Raw genomic sequence first — 19,783 nt, forward strand, 5'->3', positions numbered from 1 at the left:
ACATTTTTTGTAAAAAATAACTTCAAATTTAAAAAAAGTAATAGAAATACTCACAAATGGTAGTAACAGCATTCTGAGCGGCAGCCGCCAGCTGATCTTGGGTGCCGGCAGCACCGGCCACCAAAATTTTGGTATCTTCGACCAGAGCCTTGGCCGTCTTCAAAATATGCTCCCGATGGTCGGAGAATCGGCCCTCCTGTTCCGAGTGCAGAGTTCCGGCTGTTGCAAACATGATGGTTGTATCTAGATCGCTAATGATGGCCGACACAGTGCTAGAAGCATTAATGCAGGCCTGCGTTCCTCGCGATCCAGCCTGCAGCGCAGCAAGCACCTGCGAAACCTTCTCCGAAACATCTCTGGCTCCGCGAGAAATTTCCACCAATCCGGAACTGTCATCCTTACGAATACCCGCCGTCGATTGAATTAGCACATTAACCGAACGACCCAGATCGGTGACCGTATTACGGATACGAATCGCAACGTCCGGCGATGTGGTTAGTGCCGAAGCCCCAATCGAATCCTGAGCCAGCTGAGTGTAATGGTGAGTCATCTCGACCGACAGCTGAGCCAACTTGGAAGGATCGATCGCTGCCTTGGCATTGATCTCGTTAGCATAACGGGCTATCTCCTTAGCCGACTGAACCATTCGAGTTTGATAATCTACGAAAGTATCGTTGATCGAAGCACCCAGCAAGGATTGACGTTTATCCGTTATACGAGACATGGAACGAGAGATCTGCTCCATCAATCCCGTGACCACACCATTCTCCGTAGACAGCCGCTCCACAGTAGCGTTCAATTCCTGTATTGCCTCACGCGTAGATTCAACAGCTTCGTCCAGTTCGGGATGCAAATGAGAAGCTCTCGGATTACCTCCGGCGTTCTTCGCGACCTGCACCAGCTGAGAGCAACATTCAACCACCGACTTAACCTGGTCGATCAGAACCGTCTGCTGCCCGGAATGAACCACATGCGAACAAGCTCCAATTACTCCATTGGTCAATGGAACAACATGCTTCGCGATCTGATTGACAGCATGACCCAAACTTTCAGCATTCTTCTTAGCCGATGACTTAACCGGCTCCAAACGATCGATCAACTCCGAAGCGGCATTCAACGACTGATTGGTGAAACCCTGAAGGTTGTTTTCCTTTCGCTGAGGCAACCCATCAACACCAATCGACAAAGCGGCTGAGTTCAAATCTCTAGCGCAGGTCTTCAACACTTCCAGAACTTGATCGCACTGCAACTGACCCGGGGCCTTCTCCCGAATACTCGAAGCAAGCTTCTTAATACTTTCCGATACGTTGCGGCTATGAATAGCCAGCTGTTGCCACACCGGTGGATCGGTGGGAGTCATCGCCAGCACCTTTGCCGTCTTGACCATATCTACGGCACCGTCCAAAATTCCTCGACCTGCCTGTAGAATGGGTTCCTGCGCCTTTCGACCCTCGGTAGAAATACGAGCCGGCACGGAAATGAACTCTGGGGAGTTCGCAAACTGACAAAGCGAAGACACTGCCTCAAGCAGAGGTTCCGTTGCACCGGCGCACCGAGCTCTAGACGATGGACTATAGTCTTTGTCCAGCGTTTTGATTTCTCTCACCAAATCGGCGGTGCTGTTGGCCACTTCCTTAGCCGCCTGGACGAAGTGACGCTTAGCGACCGGATTGGTCGTCGTTGAGCTCGCATTCCTACAGGCATTACAAAGAGCAGATGTATGCTTAGCAATAATCGTAGCAGCGGACAACACCTGCTGCTGCGAAGAAGCCGGTCCCCTTAGAACTTCACAACTCTGACGAATAGCCTGAGAAGCCCTGGCAAACTGTGCCTGATCTACCAAACCTGGCCGTCCTCCAACACTTGTCGGATTGGAAATTCCAACCAAATAGGCAGCTTGAGCCGCTGACTCAATCAATCCACGAATTGAATCCGAAACCGAATCTACCGAATGTCCAAATTCTACATGCTTCGAAAGCTTGGCATTGTTAGCGATCCCAGTCATCCCGTCTCCCAAGGTTCGTGATTTCTCCATCACCGTATCCAAACAGTCGAAATAACCTTGATCGGTCAGCGGTTCTTGGGCAGACTCCAACAGCGGTCTCAGCGATTCGATGCTACGGATGGCACTGTCACACTCCTTCTGCCCTGGTGCGGCTTGGGTACAAACATCCACCAGCCGGTTGATGCTTTCGGTGACCATCCGGGCGGCCGAGGAAAGCTCGTTCTTGGCGTTCGGCCTGTCCGGGTCACCGGCTACGAATTTGGCCGTTCCCAACAGACTCATCGATTGGTTCGATACTCCACGAAGTGAGTTCACAATTTCCTCCCGGGCACGTTCCTCCGGAGTTTGACCAGCCATTTCCAAAGTGACGGTCATGAGTTCCTTGTACGAGTGGTAAAACTCTTGGCTGGTGTTTGCCAGTTTGATGGAACTGTCGTACGAGTGGGCCACTTGTCCTCCGGCAGCGTTCAAAGTGTCGGCAGCGCTCCGGAGTTCGTTTTGCAGCTGTCCGTAAGTACGGCTCGATGGCGGGTACTCACCGGTGTCCAAGATGGTACGAAGATCAGCCATGTTCTCGACAGCTTCGTTGATGTCTTTGACACCTGGTAGACAATCGAGAGTTCTGCCCAAGGATGTTTTGGTTTGCTTGATGGCGGAAATGAGTTGATCTTGGTTTCCTAGATTTTGAAGGGTTTTTTGGGCTTCTTCGATGACACGAATCGAATCGATGATGACCTCATCGGCACAATCCACCACGATGGGGTTTTTGGTGGTGGCAACTACACCTCGAACGCTCTTGGTGTATTCTCCCAGGGCCAGGGCAGCATCTCTTCCCGCAACGCCTGCGTAGGTTCGGTTACTCTGCTGGACAGCTGACATCAGTTGGTAGAGCGACGAGTCGACGTTGTTGCTTGCGTTGGCTAGCTGACGGAAGCAAATGTCGGCTGTTTCGCCGGGCAGTGGTCTAAGATTGTCCTCCTGGGCTGCGCGCCGGGTGTCGTTCAAGACGCTGCGCAGATTGCGAACGGCTTGAAGTGCGGTGTCTAGCTCGTTACCACCACATGCTTCCCTAGCTCTGCACGCGGCAGAACGAAGATCGTGGATAGCATGGGAGAGGTTTAGAGCGCAGCGGGACAACTGCTGAGAAGCGGTTTGGTCCATAACTGTTGGCTGCAGATCACGGGCCGATTGGGCGACTTGGGCACCTGGCTCCAAGAACATTTCTGCGGCATCGATGAGTCCAACTTGAGCGTTAGGGTCATCTGGGCGAGAAATGGTGTTCTTGACTCCAGCAACTAGTCGGGGGATTTGATCGGCGACCGATTGACAGTCTTGGAGGAGTATTTCCTTAGTTTGGAGGTCATTACTGTGAACGAGAGCGTTTTGAGCTGCGGTAATGCACTGAGTGGCAGCAGAGGCTGCTTGCTTGGAGCATTGCTGGAGGCGTTGTATCAACTGTCGTTTGATTGCCGGTGTGTTGGCAGTCGTTGTGGTGATCACGCGAAGTTCTTCCGCAGCAACACGGAGAGTCTCCTGATGGACAGATTCATGTGGATTACCAGCGCAAAGACGAGCAGCTTCAACCATTCTAGCGGTAGCGTCGGCAAGTTGCTTAGCTGCCTCCAGAAGCTTTCGTTGCATGTTGGAATCATCTTGACGTTCGGCTTCTCCCTTGATGCTTTGAATGAGCTGAGCGGTAGCTTTCCCTAATTGCTGCGCTTGGCGGATCATTTCCTGCGGATCGCTGGACGATACCAAAATATCAGTAGCTACGAGAACTTCCTCCATGGGGTTTTCATCGACGAGACGAGCTTTTTCACGAGAGCACAGCTTAATGTGTTCAAGGAGCTCCGTAAGCGTCTTGGATACGTCCTTGGCAGCACCCATCAAATCTCCACGAAGCTGTTGATTATCGGTAGCATCGTTACATACTTCGGCCAAGTGGGTAACGGCTTTAGCAACTTCACGTGCTGCAGCCTCCAGTTGTTCACGACATGCCGGACTTTGGATAGTTGGAGCAACTACACGAGCACAAGCCACTAGCTGACTGGTGGCCAAGGCACACTGACTTGCGGCAGCGATCACTGAGTTTAGAAAATAGTTATCAATTAGAATGATTGTTTGTTTGTTGAAGGAATAAACTAGAACTTACCTTTGTTACGTGTTCCCTCGTCTTCCGTTACAGCAGCGATCGACTTAGCCTTCAACACAAGGACAGCAGTACTGTTGGCAACCGCCTTGGCCAATCCGAGTAGAATGTCGTGAAGTTCGCGACTTTCCATGCTCTCCTCGCCGATGGTACTGAGCACCTGTCCACTGGCTTCGCCAACTCGGCTAGCAGCATTCAACAAGTTCTGTCGAGGTTCCTTGCTTTCCGGTTCAGCCGATTTGAGCAGATCGCTGAAGGCCGAGCACAGCTTCCTGGTTGCCTCCAACAACTTATCGCCGGTACAATCGTCATCCATGAGAGCGGCTATCAAGCGCACCTCCTTAGTGACTTCCGGGATGCTTTGAGTGATCTGTGAAACGGCCGCTCCGACAGCATCGTGATCGATTTCATCCGGCTGCGAAGCTGTGACCACCTGAGCCGTGGCAGCATTCATCGTGGCCAAGTGAGTGGTCACGGTTTGCTTGGACGTATCGAGGGTTTCTTCACGCCATTTCAGTGAACCCGGATCCGTTCCGAGAGGCGGAAGCTGTTCCTTGGTTTTCAAGTCCTCTTCAGCTCGGTTCAGGGCTTCCTGACCGGCCGAAATGTAGCCAACAAGGGCACGCTGCGGCTCCGATAGCACAGTGCTGATGCGTGTTTGTTGCAACTGTAAAACAACCCGAGAAATTAGCTTGGTCATTTGTGTAAAACTTTCAGCAACTATTACTTCAGATTAAACTCTAATCGGCAGTTAGTTGTTAGAGGATTTTTTTTTGTTTGGGTTTTTTTTGGAACTGCACGCCAATTGTGTCTATCACTAAAGATCAATGCTACGAATTTAATTTGTAAGAAAGTTGTAATTCACCTACGCCTGTGCAGTTGGCGAGTTCGAATCGATCGGTGAGTTAGTTGATTAGAGAGCAGCATGAAAAGATTATCAGAAAACAATTTGATTTACTCTTAATGAAATATTTAATATTTAAGATTGTGGGTTAAAGTTTAGATGACTAAAAATAATATCTTACAAAACTAATAAGAAACTATAAAAAAAATCTCACCATGGGCGGTTGATGTGCCAAATTGACTTGGCCAACAATGGCTCCGTATTGCATGGATTGCATTTCTCCGGTGCCATATGGACGTTCGCCTGGGATCGGATAAATAATAAGCACAACGAAATAGAAGGAAAAAAAACGTGAACGCGAACTCATAATAATCAGCAACGAAAACCTGCTTTGAGGTTGAATTTTTTTTTGTGGTAAGAAAATTGATGGATTTGCAAATAATCTATCTAACTTTTAACATTGAATAGCAGAATTTCAAGTTTTTTCAGTTCTCTTCTGTTGAATTTTAGAGGTTGTTGTTCGGCCTCTCGAGGCCCCCAACATTACTCTGTATTTTGACCATGATGTTACACCAAATCGTTTACAAACCAAGCTAATACACCAGAGCTTAAGGACGTAGACCATTGAGGAAGTTTGTACATCGAAGAGATGTCCACAACATCCAAATTATACCAAAGAACTTGAGAACATGAAACTCATACGAAACCAAACATCGAAATAACAACAAGGTAAAAAATTGATAATCGACATTGCTTGATGGAATTGTGTAAATGACTGGGACTATTAAGAGTGGCTCCAGAGAGTAATGTCGAATGAAAAAATGAAAAAAAAAGAAATGAAATGAAAAAAAAAACTCACCATCAAATCCGCGCATGACGGCCGGTTTGGCAATCGACTGGGTCTCAACCTTTCCGGAGGGAGTCGTTTCCTCGTGTTGCAAAAATGTGGCCCTATCGAAGAATTTTTGTTAATTTCCAACCTAAAGGTTCAAAACTTTGAAAAAGAGATACTCACTTGGACGGGGCTACGCTTTCCTCCACCATGGTCGATCCCTCGTCGCCCTCGATTCCGAAATGGTCCTTGGCCTGTTTCTTCTTCAGAATGATGTCAATATACCCGGCAATCAGCTGGACGATCTGTTCGGCTTCTGTCGTCTGGACCGAGTAGTACTGATCGGCATAGTCACCGAAATCCAGGGTGAAGGTATTCGGAGAAGCACCCCAGCGGCGCACCGTAGTCAGGGGCCAGGTCTTGAGGATTTCCTTGGTATGTTCGTCCAATCGAAGGACGGAGCTTTTGGTAACTCCGAGCAGCCGGGGGACCAGCTTGTTTTTTCCGGTCATTTTCTCTTTGACCAGGAAGAAGGTCACCCCATAGGTGGGAAGTTCCCGGGCCGTTTTCGTGTACAGATACTTGGCGTCCAGATCTGACAGACCAACGTGGCGTCGATGTTCAGCGAAAATTTTCTTCTCGATGTTCTTCACCCGGACGTACGAGTTGGGCAGGAATTCACGCAAGCTGACGGAGAAGAACAGTAAATAGACAGAATGTTAGTTTAAGTTGAGGCTCTCAAATTTTTTTAATGGTGCATATATGTATTGTAAAAATAATAGATATGTTCTTAAAACGGCGGATCTGGTTTTCAAAATAATGATTTGACAAAAAGAAAGAAAAAGTGATGGTTTCTGAGTAGACAAAAACTTCCAAGATGACTGTTAAGGGTGGAATAAGATCAAATCAAACCTCAGAAAGACGCCAGCGGCACCCTGACGTTCTTAATTCTAATTTACTTTTCTTGGAGTCTTAGCATATGATAATCTCAAAATAAACCAAATCTAAAATTCAAGAATACCATTTGAAAAAAGATGCCCAACTACGTGTTTAAACTTTTTCAACGTTTGCTTTGAGTAACCTCAGAAGTGAACACGAGGGTTTAGAGAATATTATTGGGTGAAATAATATGTACATTTCACTAACTCTGATGTAAATCCAGCACCCAAACGGTTTAGCAATTCCATCGTCTTTTAATAAAATTGTAGAAAAAAATGTTTTCTATTATGTCAGTTTTGTCATCTTCGTCAATATTTTCATTTTGTCCAATTTTTAATTTTTTTCCAAATTGGACAGCTTATAAATTTTTGTTTCCAGTTTTCTTATTTTTAACCAAAATCGGTATTTTGTGAATTTTGTCGGTTTTGCCAATTTAACAAACTTTTCTAATTGTATCAATTTTGTTCATTTGATCAATTTTGTTAAATTTGTCAAATTGGACCATTTTTTTGTAATTTTTGTCATTTTGAAATTTTTATCATTTTTGTAATTTGTGACAGTTTAGAAATTTTTGACATTTTTGTCATTTTTTTAAATTTTTGTAATTTTTGTCATTTTTGTAATTAATGTAATTTTTGTCGATTTATCATTTGTGTCATTTTTACCACTTTTATCATTTTTGTAATTTTTGTCATTGTTATAATTTTTATCATTTTTGTCGTTTTGTCATTTCTGCCATTTTTGCAATTTTTGTAGTTTTTGTAATTTTTGTCATTTTAGTAATTTTTTTTATTACAGTAAATTTAGTTATATTTGTCATTTTTATCATTTCTATTGTTTTGGTTATATTTTTAATTTTTGTGATTTTTATGATTTTCGTAATATTTATCATTTTTGTCATTTTTGTCACTTTTGTCATTTTTGTCATTTTTTACATTTTTCCCTTTTTTCCATTTTTGTCATTTTTGTCATTTTTTGTCATTTTTGTCATTTTTGTCATTTTTGTCATTTTTTTCATTTTTGTCATTTTGGTCATTTTTGTCGTTTTTGTAATATTCGTAATTTTTGTAATTTTTTCCATTTTTGTTATTGTTGTCATTTTTGTCATTTTTGTCATTTTTGTCATTTTTGTCATTCTTGTCATTTTTGTCATTTTTGTCATTTTTGTCATTTTTGTCATTTTTGTCATTTTTGTCATTTTTGTCATTTTTTGTCATTTTTGTCATTTTTGTCATTTTTGTCATTTTTGTCATTTTTGTCATTTTTGTCATTTTTGTCATTTATGTAATTTTTGTAATTTTTGTAATTTTTGTAATTTTTGTCATTTATGTAATTTTTGTAATTTTTGTAATTTTTGTCATTTTTGTCATTTTTGTCATTTTTGTCATTTTTGTCATTTTTGTCATTTTTGTCATTTTTGTCATTTTTGTCATTTTTGTCATATTTGTCATTTTTGTCATTTTTGTCATTTTTGTCATTTTTGTCATTTTTGTCATTTTTGTCATTTTTGTCATTTTTGTCATTTTTGTCATTTTTGTCATTTTTGTCATTTTTGTCATTTTTGTCATTTTTGTCATTTTGTCATTTTTGTCATTTTTGTCATTTTTGTCATTTTGTCATTTTTGTCATTTTTGTCATTTTTGTCATTTTTGTCATTTTTGTCATTTTTGTCATTTTTGTCATTTTTGTCATTTTTGTCATTTTTGTCATTTTTGTCATTTTTGTCATTTTTGTCATTTTTGTCATTTTTGTCATTTTTGTCATTTTTGTCATTTTTGTCATTTTTGCCATTTTTGTCATTTCTGTCATTTTTGTCATTTTTGTAATTTTTGTAATTTTTGTAATTTTTGTAATTTTTGTAATTTTTGTAATTTTTGTCATTTTTGAAATTTTTGTAATTTTTGTAATTTTTGTCATTATTGTCATTTTGTCATTTTTGTCATTTTTGTCATTTTTGTCATTTTTGTCATTTTTGTCATTTTTGTCATTTTTGTCATTTGTGTCATTTTTGCCATTTTTGTCATTTTTGTAATTTTTGTCATTTTTGTCATTTTGATCATGTTTGTCAGTGTTGTCATTTTTGCCTTTGTTGTCATTTTTGTCAATTTTGTAATTTTTTTTCATTTTTGTCATTTTTGTCATTTTTGTCATTTTTGCCATTTTTGTCATTTTAATCATGTTTAATCAGGGTTGTCATTTTTGTCATTTTTGTAATTTTTGTAATTTTTGTAATTTTTGTAATTTTTGTAATTTTTGTAATTTTTGTAATTTTTGTAATTTTTGTCGTTTATGTAATTTTTGTAATTTTTGTAATTTTTGTCATTTTTGTCATTTTTGTCATTTTTGTCATTTTTGTCATTTTTGTCATTTTTGTCATTTTTGTCATTTTTGTCATATTTGTCATTTTTGTCATTTTTGTCATTTTTGTCATTTTTGTCATTTTTGTCATTTTTGTCATTTTTGTCATTTTTGTCATTTTTGTCATTTTTGTCATTTTTGTCATTTTTGTCATTTTTGTCATTTTTGTTATTTTTGTCATTTTTGTCATTTTTGTCCTTAACGTCATTTGGGTCATTTTTGTCATTTTAATTATTTTTGTCATTTTTATTAATTATGTTTGTTTTTTTTTGTTATTTTTGTCATTTTTGACAAAAATTTCTGTAATTTTTGTTATTTTTCTCATTTTAATAATTTTTGTTATTTTTTGTCATATTTGTAATTTTTGTCGTAATTGTCTTTCTTGTCATTTTTTTTTAAATTTTCGTCATTTTTGTCATTTTGATCATGTTTGTCAGTGTTGTCATTTTTGCCTTTGTTGTAGTTTTGGTCATGTTTGTTAGTGTTGTCATTTTTGCATTTGTTGTCATTTTTGTCAATTTTGTTGTTTTTTTTCATTTTTGTCATTTTTGTCATTTTTGTCATTTTAATCATGTTTGTCAGTGTTGTCATTTCTGCCATTGATGTCATTTTGACATTGTTGTCATTTTTTTCACTTTTGCCATTTTTAACATGTGAGTCAGTTTTGTTATTTTTGTCATTTTGTTCATTTTTGTCATGTTTGTCATTTTTGTCATTTTTGTCATTTTTGTCATTTTTGCCATTTTGTTCATTTTTGTCATTTTTGTCATTTTTGTCATTTTTGTCATTTTTGTCATTTTTGTCATTTTTGTCATTTTTGTCATTTTTGTCATTTTTGTCATTTTTGTCATTTTTGTCATTTTTGTCATTTTTGTCATTTTTGTCATTTTTGTCATTTTTGTCATTTTTGTCATTTTTGTCATTTTAATGAGTTTTGTAATTTTTATCAATTTTGTTTGTTTTTTTTGTCATTTAGGCATTTTTGTCATATTTGTCATTCTTGACAAAATTTTTTGCAAAGTTTGTTATTTTTGTCTTTTTTATAATTTTTTATATCTTTTGTCATATTTGTAATTTTTGTCGTTTTTGTCATTCTTGTCATTTTTTTCATTTTTGTCATTTTGATCATGTTTGTCAGTGTTGTCATTTTTGCCTTTGTTGTAATTTTTTCAATTTTGTCGTTTTTTTCATTTTTGTCATTTTTGTTATTTTTGTCATTTTTATCATGTTTGTCAGTGTTGTCATTTTTGCCATTGTTGTCATTTTGACATTGTTGTCATTTTTTTCACTTTTGCCATTTTTTTCACTTTCGCCATTTTTATTTTCATTTTTATCATGTTAGTCAATTTTGTCATTTTTGTAATTTTTATCATTTTTGTCATTTTTGTCGTTCTTATTATTTCTGTAATTTTTGTTATTTTTGTTATTTTAGTAATTTTTGTAATTTATGTATTTTTTTTCATTTTTTTTGTCATTTTTGTCATTTTTGTTATTTATGTAATATTTGTCATATTTGTCATTTTTGTCATTTTTATCATTTTTGTGATTTTTGTCATTTTTGTCATTTTTTTACAGTTTCGTCATTGTTGTTATTTTTGTCATTTTTGTTATTTTTGTCATTTCTGTCATTTCTGTCATTTTTTCATTTTTGGCATTTTTGTATTTTTGCCATTTTTGTCATTTTTGTCATTTTTTGTCATTTTTGTCATTTTTGATATCTTTGTTAGTTTAAATTTTTGTCATTTTCAAATTTTTGTCATGCTTGTCATTTTTTTTATTATTTCATTTTTGTAAGTTTTGTCATTTCTACATTTTTGTCATTTTTTGTCATTTTTGTCATTTTATTGTTTTTTTTTTATTTTTGTCAAATTTGTCATTTTTGTTATGACAGAAAATTTGAAAAATACTCACTCCAAAAATCCCGGCTTATGTTTCGCTTCGTTGTAGTCACCGAACTGGATCTGCACCTGGATTCCGGCAAACTCGCAAGCTTTCTCCTGGGTAACGGGATGGGTTCCGTCCAGGATGGCATCCCTTGCCTGCACGTACAGCAAATTCAGCTGCACCGGATCCCGCGAATCGATGTTCTGATCCGAGTAGAAGAACTTTCGCCTGAGGAGGACCGTTTCCGACTCGTCGATACCCTGCTCCCGGAGAGTTTTTCCAACATCGACCCAGTTGATCTCGTCATCGGTACGCAGCTTTTTGCGAAGACTTTCCATCTTCGCATCCCGATCTTTCTCGGCAACCTTGCGCCTCAGGGTGAGCGTTCCGGTGCTGGACTTGTTGTCCGGAAGGTTTTCATTTTGGGATTCCGGATCTTCACGGACCAGCCCATACTCTTCGTGGTTCGTGATACCGATTTTGGTACAGATAACCACCATGAGCTGCGACACGGGCTGCGAATCATCGACCAGAATCGTTTTGATGGCCCCGTCCAACATGCGCACCCGAAGGTTCCGGTGCTTCCTCCGGTACTCGAGCACATCGTGGTTCCTCAGCAGATAGTAGCCGAGATTGCGGGCCGGCTCCAGCCAAACGCCCTGGCGCGTATCTTCATCGGCTAGGAACAGGCCAAACTCCTGGGCCTGGCCCAGGACGGCCTCGGCGAATTTGTCCTTGATGATCCGGCAGGCATCGAAGACGGTGGTGTTCGGGTCAAACTGGATCGTCTTTGTGACACGACCGCCCTCCAGACTGATCCTGAGCGACAATGTGGACATGCTGATGGTTACACTGTGGTAAAAATGATGACGACGTTCCTGCTGCTGGCAGCGACAAACGACGGCTACGGTTCGGGAACGGCACTGTTGTGAGGAGGGAGAAGGAATGAAGAAAAAAATGGAAGAAATTAGATTACGACCGGAAATCGATAAATTTAAATGAGGATTTGGTACGCTTCTGTGGTTGTGTGTTGGGGGCGAACTTTTTTGTTCGCTTTAAGTATAAAATGAAATTTATCCCGAATGCGAGAAGGGTATCGTGGTATTTTTTTTTGCTTCCTTCTATTCTAACACAAAAACTGACTGCTCTACTGGACTAAAAAAAATGCGACGATGAGTACGGCGGCTGGTCCTAATGACAACGCCCATGCTGCAGCCAAGCTTTTCGAGACTACGGGAATCTAACCAATAGGGATGGGGTGGTTTCCATCCGTTTCGTAGGGTTTTGTCCCCCGAATGATGATGATGATGATGATGGCGATGATGACGGTGATGGGCAGCTGGGCGAACAAGGTATGAATGATGGGCATGAAAATGAACGTTTCACCATAACGCGGATGGGAAACTTTCCATAAATCGTGTTTTTGCCTCCCCCCCTGCCTTCCTTTCGCTTTCAATTCAATCGCTGGATCCCCGCACCTCAACCGGCCGAAGAACTCTGCCTGCTGGATTAATGAGTGAAATTCCCGGAAGCCTCAAATGGTTTTCGGTTCCTTTCACATCCCCAAATCACATCGCATAAGAAACAGCCTCACTGCAGTTCACCGGTCTGCTTTTGGAAGCCAATTTTTCAAGTTCGTAAGAAGGACAAATCAGCCGAAAACCTTCGTCCTTTTCTCACCCTCCCACGCATAGGCATCTCATCTCAGGCAATTGAAGCAGCCAGATTGAGGTAATTTAATACTCCTGAAAGCATTCTCAATTTTATCGCTTAGCACTTTCGCTCTTCGCTCTACTAAAATAGGGATGCTGCCGGCTGCATCACATCAGGCAGCACCCCATTTTTCTCGGGAATAAAATGTCAATATTTTCTTACGCACCTCATTTTCTGGCACGAAATGGGCTTAGGGAAAAAGAGCCTTGCTATAATCAATACTCATTACCGTCTTCATATATTTTTTAATTTTTTGCAAAATCGACATGTTTCACCGGGTGGTTGAAATCGGCGAAAGGATAAAGGATCACCTTCTTTGGAATTTTCGATATGAGCTCTTCAAAGTATAAACGATTATTTCTTTCTTTTAAAGCTAATAAACAGCTAGCCTTGAAGTCTTGCTGTTTGGAGGCAGGTTATCCTAAAGTTTGATTCCATTGTTAAATTAGGAAAAAACCTGGAAAGATTTTGGGATTTTATTAGCTTTCTGAAACCCGGGAGGAAGCCGGAAATTGTAGAACTGTAGCTTCCCCAAATTACACCACAAAACTTCAATTTATCGAATGCAGGGTGGCTACAGAAGCGGGAAAATCGGGAAAAAACGGGAATCGAAAATCGTACCGGGAAAACCAGGAATTCAGATCAAAAACCGAGAAAAATACTCATGGTATTTAGTCAAAATTAATTTTTAATTCAAAAATCAGGGATTCGGAATTGTAATCTAATTTTCCGAGTCAGAATTCAACAGATAAAAAACAATTTATGGAAGAATATTATAAGTTTTGAAATTCAAAACTACTCTCTAAACTCTAAAAAAAAAACTCACAATTTTTACCGGAACTCAGAGTTCCAAACTGTCTCTAAAAATTTGATTAAAATTAAAAAAGTCATTCGAAATTCGTTCACGTTCCGCATAAATAAAATAAATGTTTTTTTTTAATTTTCTAGTGATAGTTTTTATTTCAAGAGCTAAACACAGGATAATGAAACAAATAAAAATAAACTTAAAATCATCTATGAGTACGGCAAGGCACTGTGTATTTTTGTAGCCTAAAGCAACAGAAAGGACACTTTCTGTCATCAAACGAACTGTTTGTGAAGAAGATTCACTATTTTTTATGCTGAGCTATCGAAATTTACTTTTGTTTTATTCAAATAGGTGGTCTTAACTTATACTGAAAGTTCCGAATTTCAATTTTAAAGCAAGAGTATGTTACAATTTCTTTAAAAATTCACGAAAATTTAGAAAATCAAATTTCTTACTTGATCCGTGGCAAAAAATTTCAAGTGAATTCAAAAATTTTCAGTGAAAATTTTCTCGAAATAGCTTTAGGGATTTTTAGCAACACTGTAAAGAATTTATAAGAGCTTTGAAATGAGGGTTTATTTTTGTTGATTGAAAGCAATTGATTTAAATCTTAAAATGCGTTGTATCTACCTCACAAGAAATATTCGTGTTTCGAGTAAAGTATTTAAGAAAAAATTCTTGTATTAAAAAATAACAGGGTTTGTTTCATGACATAGTGCAACACTTAAATCGGGAACAATCTCACTCATCGTTAGTTTTGAAGTACTTATGAAAACTAATAACCCCTCCAGAGTTTTTTTTTTCCAATTTCATCAAAGAGTTATTTTTTACTTCTTCGGAAAGTTAGCACAAAAATCAGAAAATTTCTGATGATTTGAAAATTATATATTTTTATCTGGTTTATAAATCGTAAGTTTTCAGGAATTTTCCCTACACTTTTTTGATAAAAATTGTATATAAAGATATCCAAATGTAGAACAAATATATTGAAAAATACTTTAGCCGAGGTCTCAAAATCATAAAAGCACAAATATTCACAAGTTGTCGGTAATTTCTTTCAAGTTTTAGAATGCTTGATCCAAAAAATGAATTTCATATGACATTGTTTGTCCAAAATTATGTTAATTTTATCTAGATTCACAAGTTTGCTGAAGACATGAATACAAAACTTTTCAATGATTTGGAAATTTGGACTTAACAAAAACACCTTGTTCAACAAATTTTTACAAAATTTCTTGAACAAGGTGTCATTTTTTTCGATTAATTTATGTTAGGATTCTGAATGAAATTTTTTGCAAAAAATACCTACCTAGACTCATTGACCATTTTCATAAACGTGAATCTATCTGACCTTGTTTTCATGTCTTCAAGCTAGTTGCAGACATCATCAAGAAAGAAATAAAAGAGATGAAAATATAGAGAACTGGATCTAGCTGGTTTAATTACTGAAATATGAAATACCGACATTTTATCCATAAGTTTCTAATAATAAACATATTTTTGCGATGTTCAAATGTTCGTGTTTTGATCAAATTTGGGAATTTCAAAAGAGATAAATAAAATGATACGAAAAACTTTTAATAATCATTTTTTCGTAATAATTTAAATGTAGGAATTGTATTAAAATTTGGAACATCAAAATTATTTTCATACACTACCATTTTACGTTTGACAGCCGCTAAGATTTTTATTATGTTAATCATTACAAATTTACAAACGAGTGTAGAAGAAAAACAATGAATGAGCAAACAGATATCTTTAATGTAATGCTGCGACCCAGCAATTGTCAAATTATCCATTTTTTTTCAAGTACGTCAACTATTTTTATATAAGCTATTTTGTGATATTTTTTTAACATTTTTCATCTACTTGTGGAACTGTGTTTAAAATGGACTTTCAAAAGTATAAACAATCAGTAATACAACAGAACATTTACAAACAAAAACTAGAAACTAAAATAATATTTAAAAAAAATCACAAACCATCCGATGAGAATAAATTTGAAAAGTTTTGAAAGTGGAAAGTTTTAAATTTAATGAATTCCAAAAAAAGACAGCCTTTTCTTGGTATTTTCAAAATAGTATAATTTTTGAGAAGGCCATATTTCTAAAGAATTCGAAATTTTTGTATTTGTTTTCTTTAGTAAACTTGTGAGTCTAGATAAGATACAGAAATGTGTGTACAAACAGAGTCATATGAAATTCATCTACAGGTTCAAATTCATTAAAAAATGTCAAAGAAACGACCAAAATCATATATAGTTTCAAGCTGATTTGTTATTTTGAGACCCGGGATGTAGTTTTATTTTTAAATAAGTTAATTCTACATTTTAGAAATGGTAGTAGTTCTTATTCTTGCATTTTGTTAACTTTTGAGTTCCTTTGAATTTGACACCTTGTTTGCCACTGTTCAACTTTTTATTTGCATAAATCCTTAACATTAGTTTTTAGTCTAGTTTGACTCTGCAGAAACCTATAAAATTTGTCTGAACGTCTTAATTTTTTATTATCTTAAACTTTGATATGCTGTTAAATAATCCACAGAACTGTAGAATTCAAAATTGATATCGTTATTTCCTAATTCTGGAATTAAAACTCTTAATGATGAAAAACACAATGTTTGTTTAATGGTTAAAAAAACTCCTTCAACAACATATTTAAAAAATGAATTTGATTTTTTTTAATGTATTGGCTTTGGTGTGATAAAGCAGCAAAATCAATTAAATTTGTTAAAAATTTGGATATATTTTGACAAAATTAGACAATCAAAGCCTTAACAAACAATAAATTTATGACCGGGAAAACTGGAAAAACCCAGAATTTCAAAATGAAAAAATTGTGGCCACCCTGCGATTGTGATCTAGTTAATCAGATTTGAAGTTAATATTTAAGGTAAAAATTCACGTACAGATTAAAAGCTGCACGCCATAATTTTGAAAAATATTAAAAACAGAATAAAGCAGCAAAACCTTATTGAACATTCATAACAAATACAAATTAAAATGATCTAGAATCAGGATTCAAATTTAAAATTCACAGTATGAATTAAAATATTAAATCCAGGACCAAGATAAGAAAAGGAGTAGGCGTTGCCTTCATGGCAGCGCAGGCATCTTTTCGCGGTCCGTGAAATTTTGCTATTTATTAATTTTAATTGTGCGTTAAACTGCGTTTAAACTGAGATTTTTTCGCGCCTTGCCTACGGGGGCTTGAAAATAAGTAGAAAGCCTGTCAGTGCCACGGTTGTTTTTGGTCCTTCCCGGTGGAAAGATTGATGATCTGGAAATTAATAAAGTAGGTAGTGTAAAAATTTCCAATTTTGTAGAATCTGTATTAGTTTTTTTCGGTCTCTGTTCACAGACAACGTTCGATTTCGAATAGGAAAAACAGGAACCGAAATACAAATATGATTGAAGCGTACTCTGGTTTGCGTTCGATTTTAGTGTTGTTGATTAAAACAGGCAGTTGCTTGCGGATTGAAAACAAGGAAGTGCACGTTGAAATGAAGATTAAAATAAATAAATGAGAAATAAATGTCAAAAAGTATTCAAGGTGGCATTAGAAAGTACTAGTGTTTTTTATTTCATTCCCTCTACATATTGTGTGATTTCCCCACGCATGTAAACGATGCCTATTTCTGGCTTACTTTGATTTGCTTTTTGGGTCATAACTTAACTGAGTTCCAGGATATATATAAAAAATCTATGGAATTTTGCGATGTAATCGAAAAGTTATTCTTCCTCTTCTTAAGAAAAACCCGTTAGATCTGTCAAAAATTGTGTGAAATTTTAGCAGCATCCCACTTGCACTAGTGGAAACCATCACCTAAATTCGGCACCGCTTCCATCGCCTATTGGTTATGAGTTTGGTTGGGATTCTACGTGTGCTAGAGTGAGATGCAGATGAAGTTTCCCAAAACTGTTAACAAGCTTGTTGGTTTCTTCGGGAGAATGAAAGAAAAGCTTTTCACTTACATTCCCAACGCCTAATAGAGACAAGTTGCGCAAAGATAAGTATTCTCATTATTTTTTAATCGTGCAATGAGGGTTTTTTTTTATAAAAGACCTTTTTATCAAATCCAGTGTAGCTTAGATTCTAAATAAGTTTAATCTTGCAGACACATTTTTGTCAACTAAAATCTCTATTTCGAGCATTTTTTCGTTACAGATTTTTAACAACAAAAAAAAGGACATAGAAGATGGTTCAAAAATTTACCCAACCAAGGCATTCGAAAAATCAATAGTCTAACTCTATTAAAACAACAAGCTTCAACCCTGTGACTGTGACGTCCCAATCTTGATCTCAAATCCCCGGAATTGTTATAGCAACATAACATACATATCGGAATGGAAACATGACCATCCACATAAGTACATCGCATATCACTTTCGCCTGTCAGCATTCAGTATTTCCCAGCCGCCCCATTTCCCACTCTTGCTTGCGTCGGTAGGACACGCGTCGGAGGCTCCTCGAGCCCTTAGGATGTATATTAATTAAAATCTACGCAAACAATCCGAGCTACAACAACACAAACTCCTGACAAGACTGGCACTCAAGCCAGTAACCCCCACCCACCCCAACGATAACCGGTGCTGGTCCGAAAATGTTAGGGGACGCAGCAACAAATGCAACAAACATTAGCCTCCCCGCTCTAATTCAATCCATTCCTTTCCTGACCTCTGCCTTCTGGACGTGCCAGTTGTTTGATTTGGATGGTGTGGTGCTTAGTATGAATTCAGGCGCACATGATGTTGACTTGTTGTTCTCGTTTGTTGCTGGCGCGTTTGCCGGAATATCCGTGTAATTATGTCTTCCCATCCGCGACGTTGAAACCGACCGACTGCGACCGACCCTCGTTTTCTTGTGGGGGTGTGTGCTGTGGTGATTCCCGGATATCGTTATCACCAGTCCTCGCCACCACTATCCAAAAACGAGAGAGGAAGGATATTTTTGGGGAAGAAAAGGGGACGGCGGTGATGGACCCACAGATCGTTCAATGGCGCGTGAGAATGATATGTTTATGGTTATGGTTTCTTCGGGTCGAGGTTTGGCGACGGAAACCAACAACGTCAGACAAGGAATGGAATGGATCTTGTGGAGGATGTTTTGGAGAGGCTGTTTGTGGCGATTGAATCTCGCTAGTCGCGTCGGCCGCAAATGCAGCCGCACGCATTTTTGATTGATTCGATAGCGATTGGAGGTTGCACTGCGAGGAGGTTATGCTAATCGTTTCGTTTCAAACTGATCCAGATGGTAGATTAACGATTAGGTTGATTTCGGAAAGTCTACATTCAGGCGTACTTAAGTTCTTAGTAAAAGTAACTTTTTTTCGTAGCAGCAGCCTAAAATCCGAGCTCCCTGTACCAATCCGTCTTTCTGCCGGAGGCCGAATCAAAACAATTTTTTTGTAGCAGCAGCCTTAAAAATCTGCGCTTCCTGTACCAATCCGTCTTTCTACCTGAGGCCGAATCAGATTTTATTTTTTGGTAGCACCAGCCTTAAAAATCTGCGCTCCCTGTGCCAATTTCGCTTTTCTACCGGAGGCCGAATGAAAACAATTTTTTTTTCGTAGCAACAACCTTAAAAATCTGCGCTCCCTGTGCCAACCCCTTTTTCTACCGGAGGCCGAAACAAACCAATTTTTTTCGTAGCGCTTCTGCGCTTCCTGTGCCAATTCGTTTTTCTACCGGAGGCCGAATCAAAACATTTTTTTATTAGCAGCAGCCTTAAACGTCTGTGTTCCCTGTGCCAATCCGTTTTTCTACTGGAGGCCGAATCAAAACAATTGTTTTCGTAGCAGCAGCCTTAAAAATCAGCGCTCTCTGTGCCAATTCGTCTTTCTACCGGAGGCCGAATCAAAACAATTTTTTTCGTAGCAGCAATCGTAAAAATCTGCGCTCTCTGTACCAATCCGTCTTTCTACCGGAGGCCGAATCAAATCAATTTTTTTTCGTAGCGAGTTGAGAGGACAGCCTGAGTAATTGATGAAAAAACAAGCGAATTGAGAGGACAGTTTAAATACGAAAGGCGAGTTGAGAGGACAGCCTGAATAATTAATGGAAAAACAAGCGAGTTGAGAGGACTGCTTGAGTAATTAATGAGAAAACAAGCTAGTTGAGAGAACAGCTTGAAATTGAAAGGTGAGTTGAGAGGCCAGCCTGAGTTATTGATGAGAAATCATGTGAGTCGAGGGCACAGCTTGAATTCGAAAGACGAGTTGAGAGGACAGCCTGAGTAATTGATGAAAAAACA

General features: G+C 38.2%; 1 protein-coding gene across 9 annotated transcripts in view; it reads right to left on the bottom strand.

Annotated features, from left to right (window-relative positions):
- The window catches only part of LOC129751764 (talin-2), a 198,843-nt gene that overhangs the window by 17,912 nt on the left and 161,148 nt on the right, over nucleotides 1–19,783 (bottom strand). For all 9 annotated transcript variants that reach the window (XM_055747459.1, XM_055747461.1, XM_055747462.1 and 6 more), the window contains 6 exons: nucleotides 11,039–11,934; nucleotides 6,014–6,517; nucleotides 5,858–5,949; nucleotides 5,213–5,301; nucleotides 4,158–4,821; nucleotides 55–4,089 (listed from right to left, as the gene is read on the bottom strand). In XM_055747459.1, coding sequence (XP_055603434.1) covers nucleotides 55–4,089; nucleotides 4,158–4,821; nucleotides 5,213–5,301; nucleotides 5,858–5,949; nucleotides 6,014–6,517; nucleotides 11,039–11,850 — 6,196 coding nt within the window. In that variant the 5' untranslated portion in view covers nucleotides 11,851–11,934. The remainder of the gene's footprint in view (nucleotides 1–54; nucleotides 4,090–4,157; nucleotides 4,822–5,212; nucleotides 5,302–5,857; nucleotides 5,950–6,013; nucleotides 6,518–11,038; nucleotides 11,935–19,783) is intronic.

Source organism: Uranotaenia lowii, chromosome 3 (genome assembly GCF_029784155.1).
Source record: "Uranotaenia lowii strain MFRU-FL chromosome 3, ASM2978415v1, whole genome shotgun sequence".
NCBI classification, from domain to species: Eukaryota; Metazoa; Arthropoda; class Insecta; order Diptera; family Culicidae; genus Uranotaenia; species Uranotaenia lowii.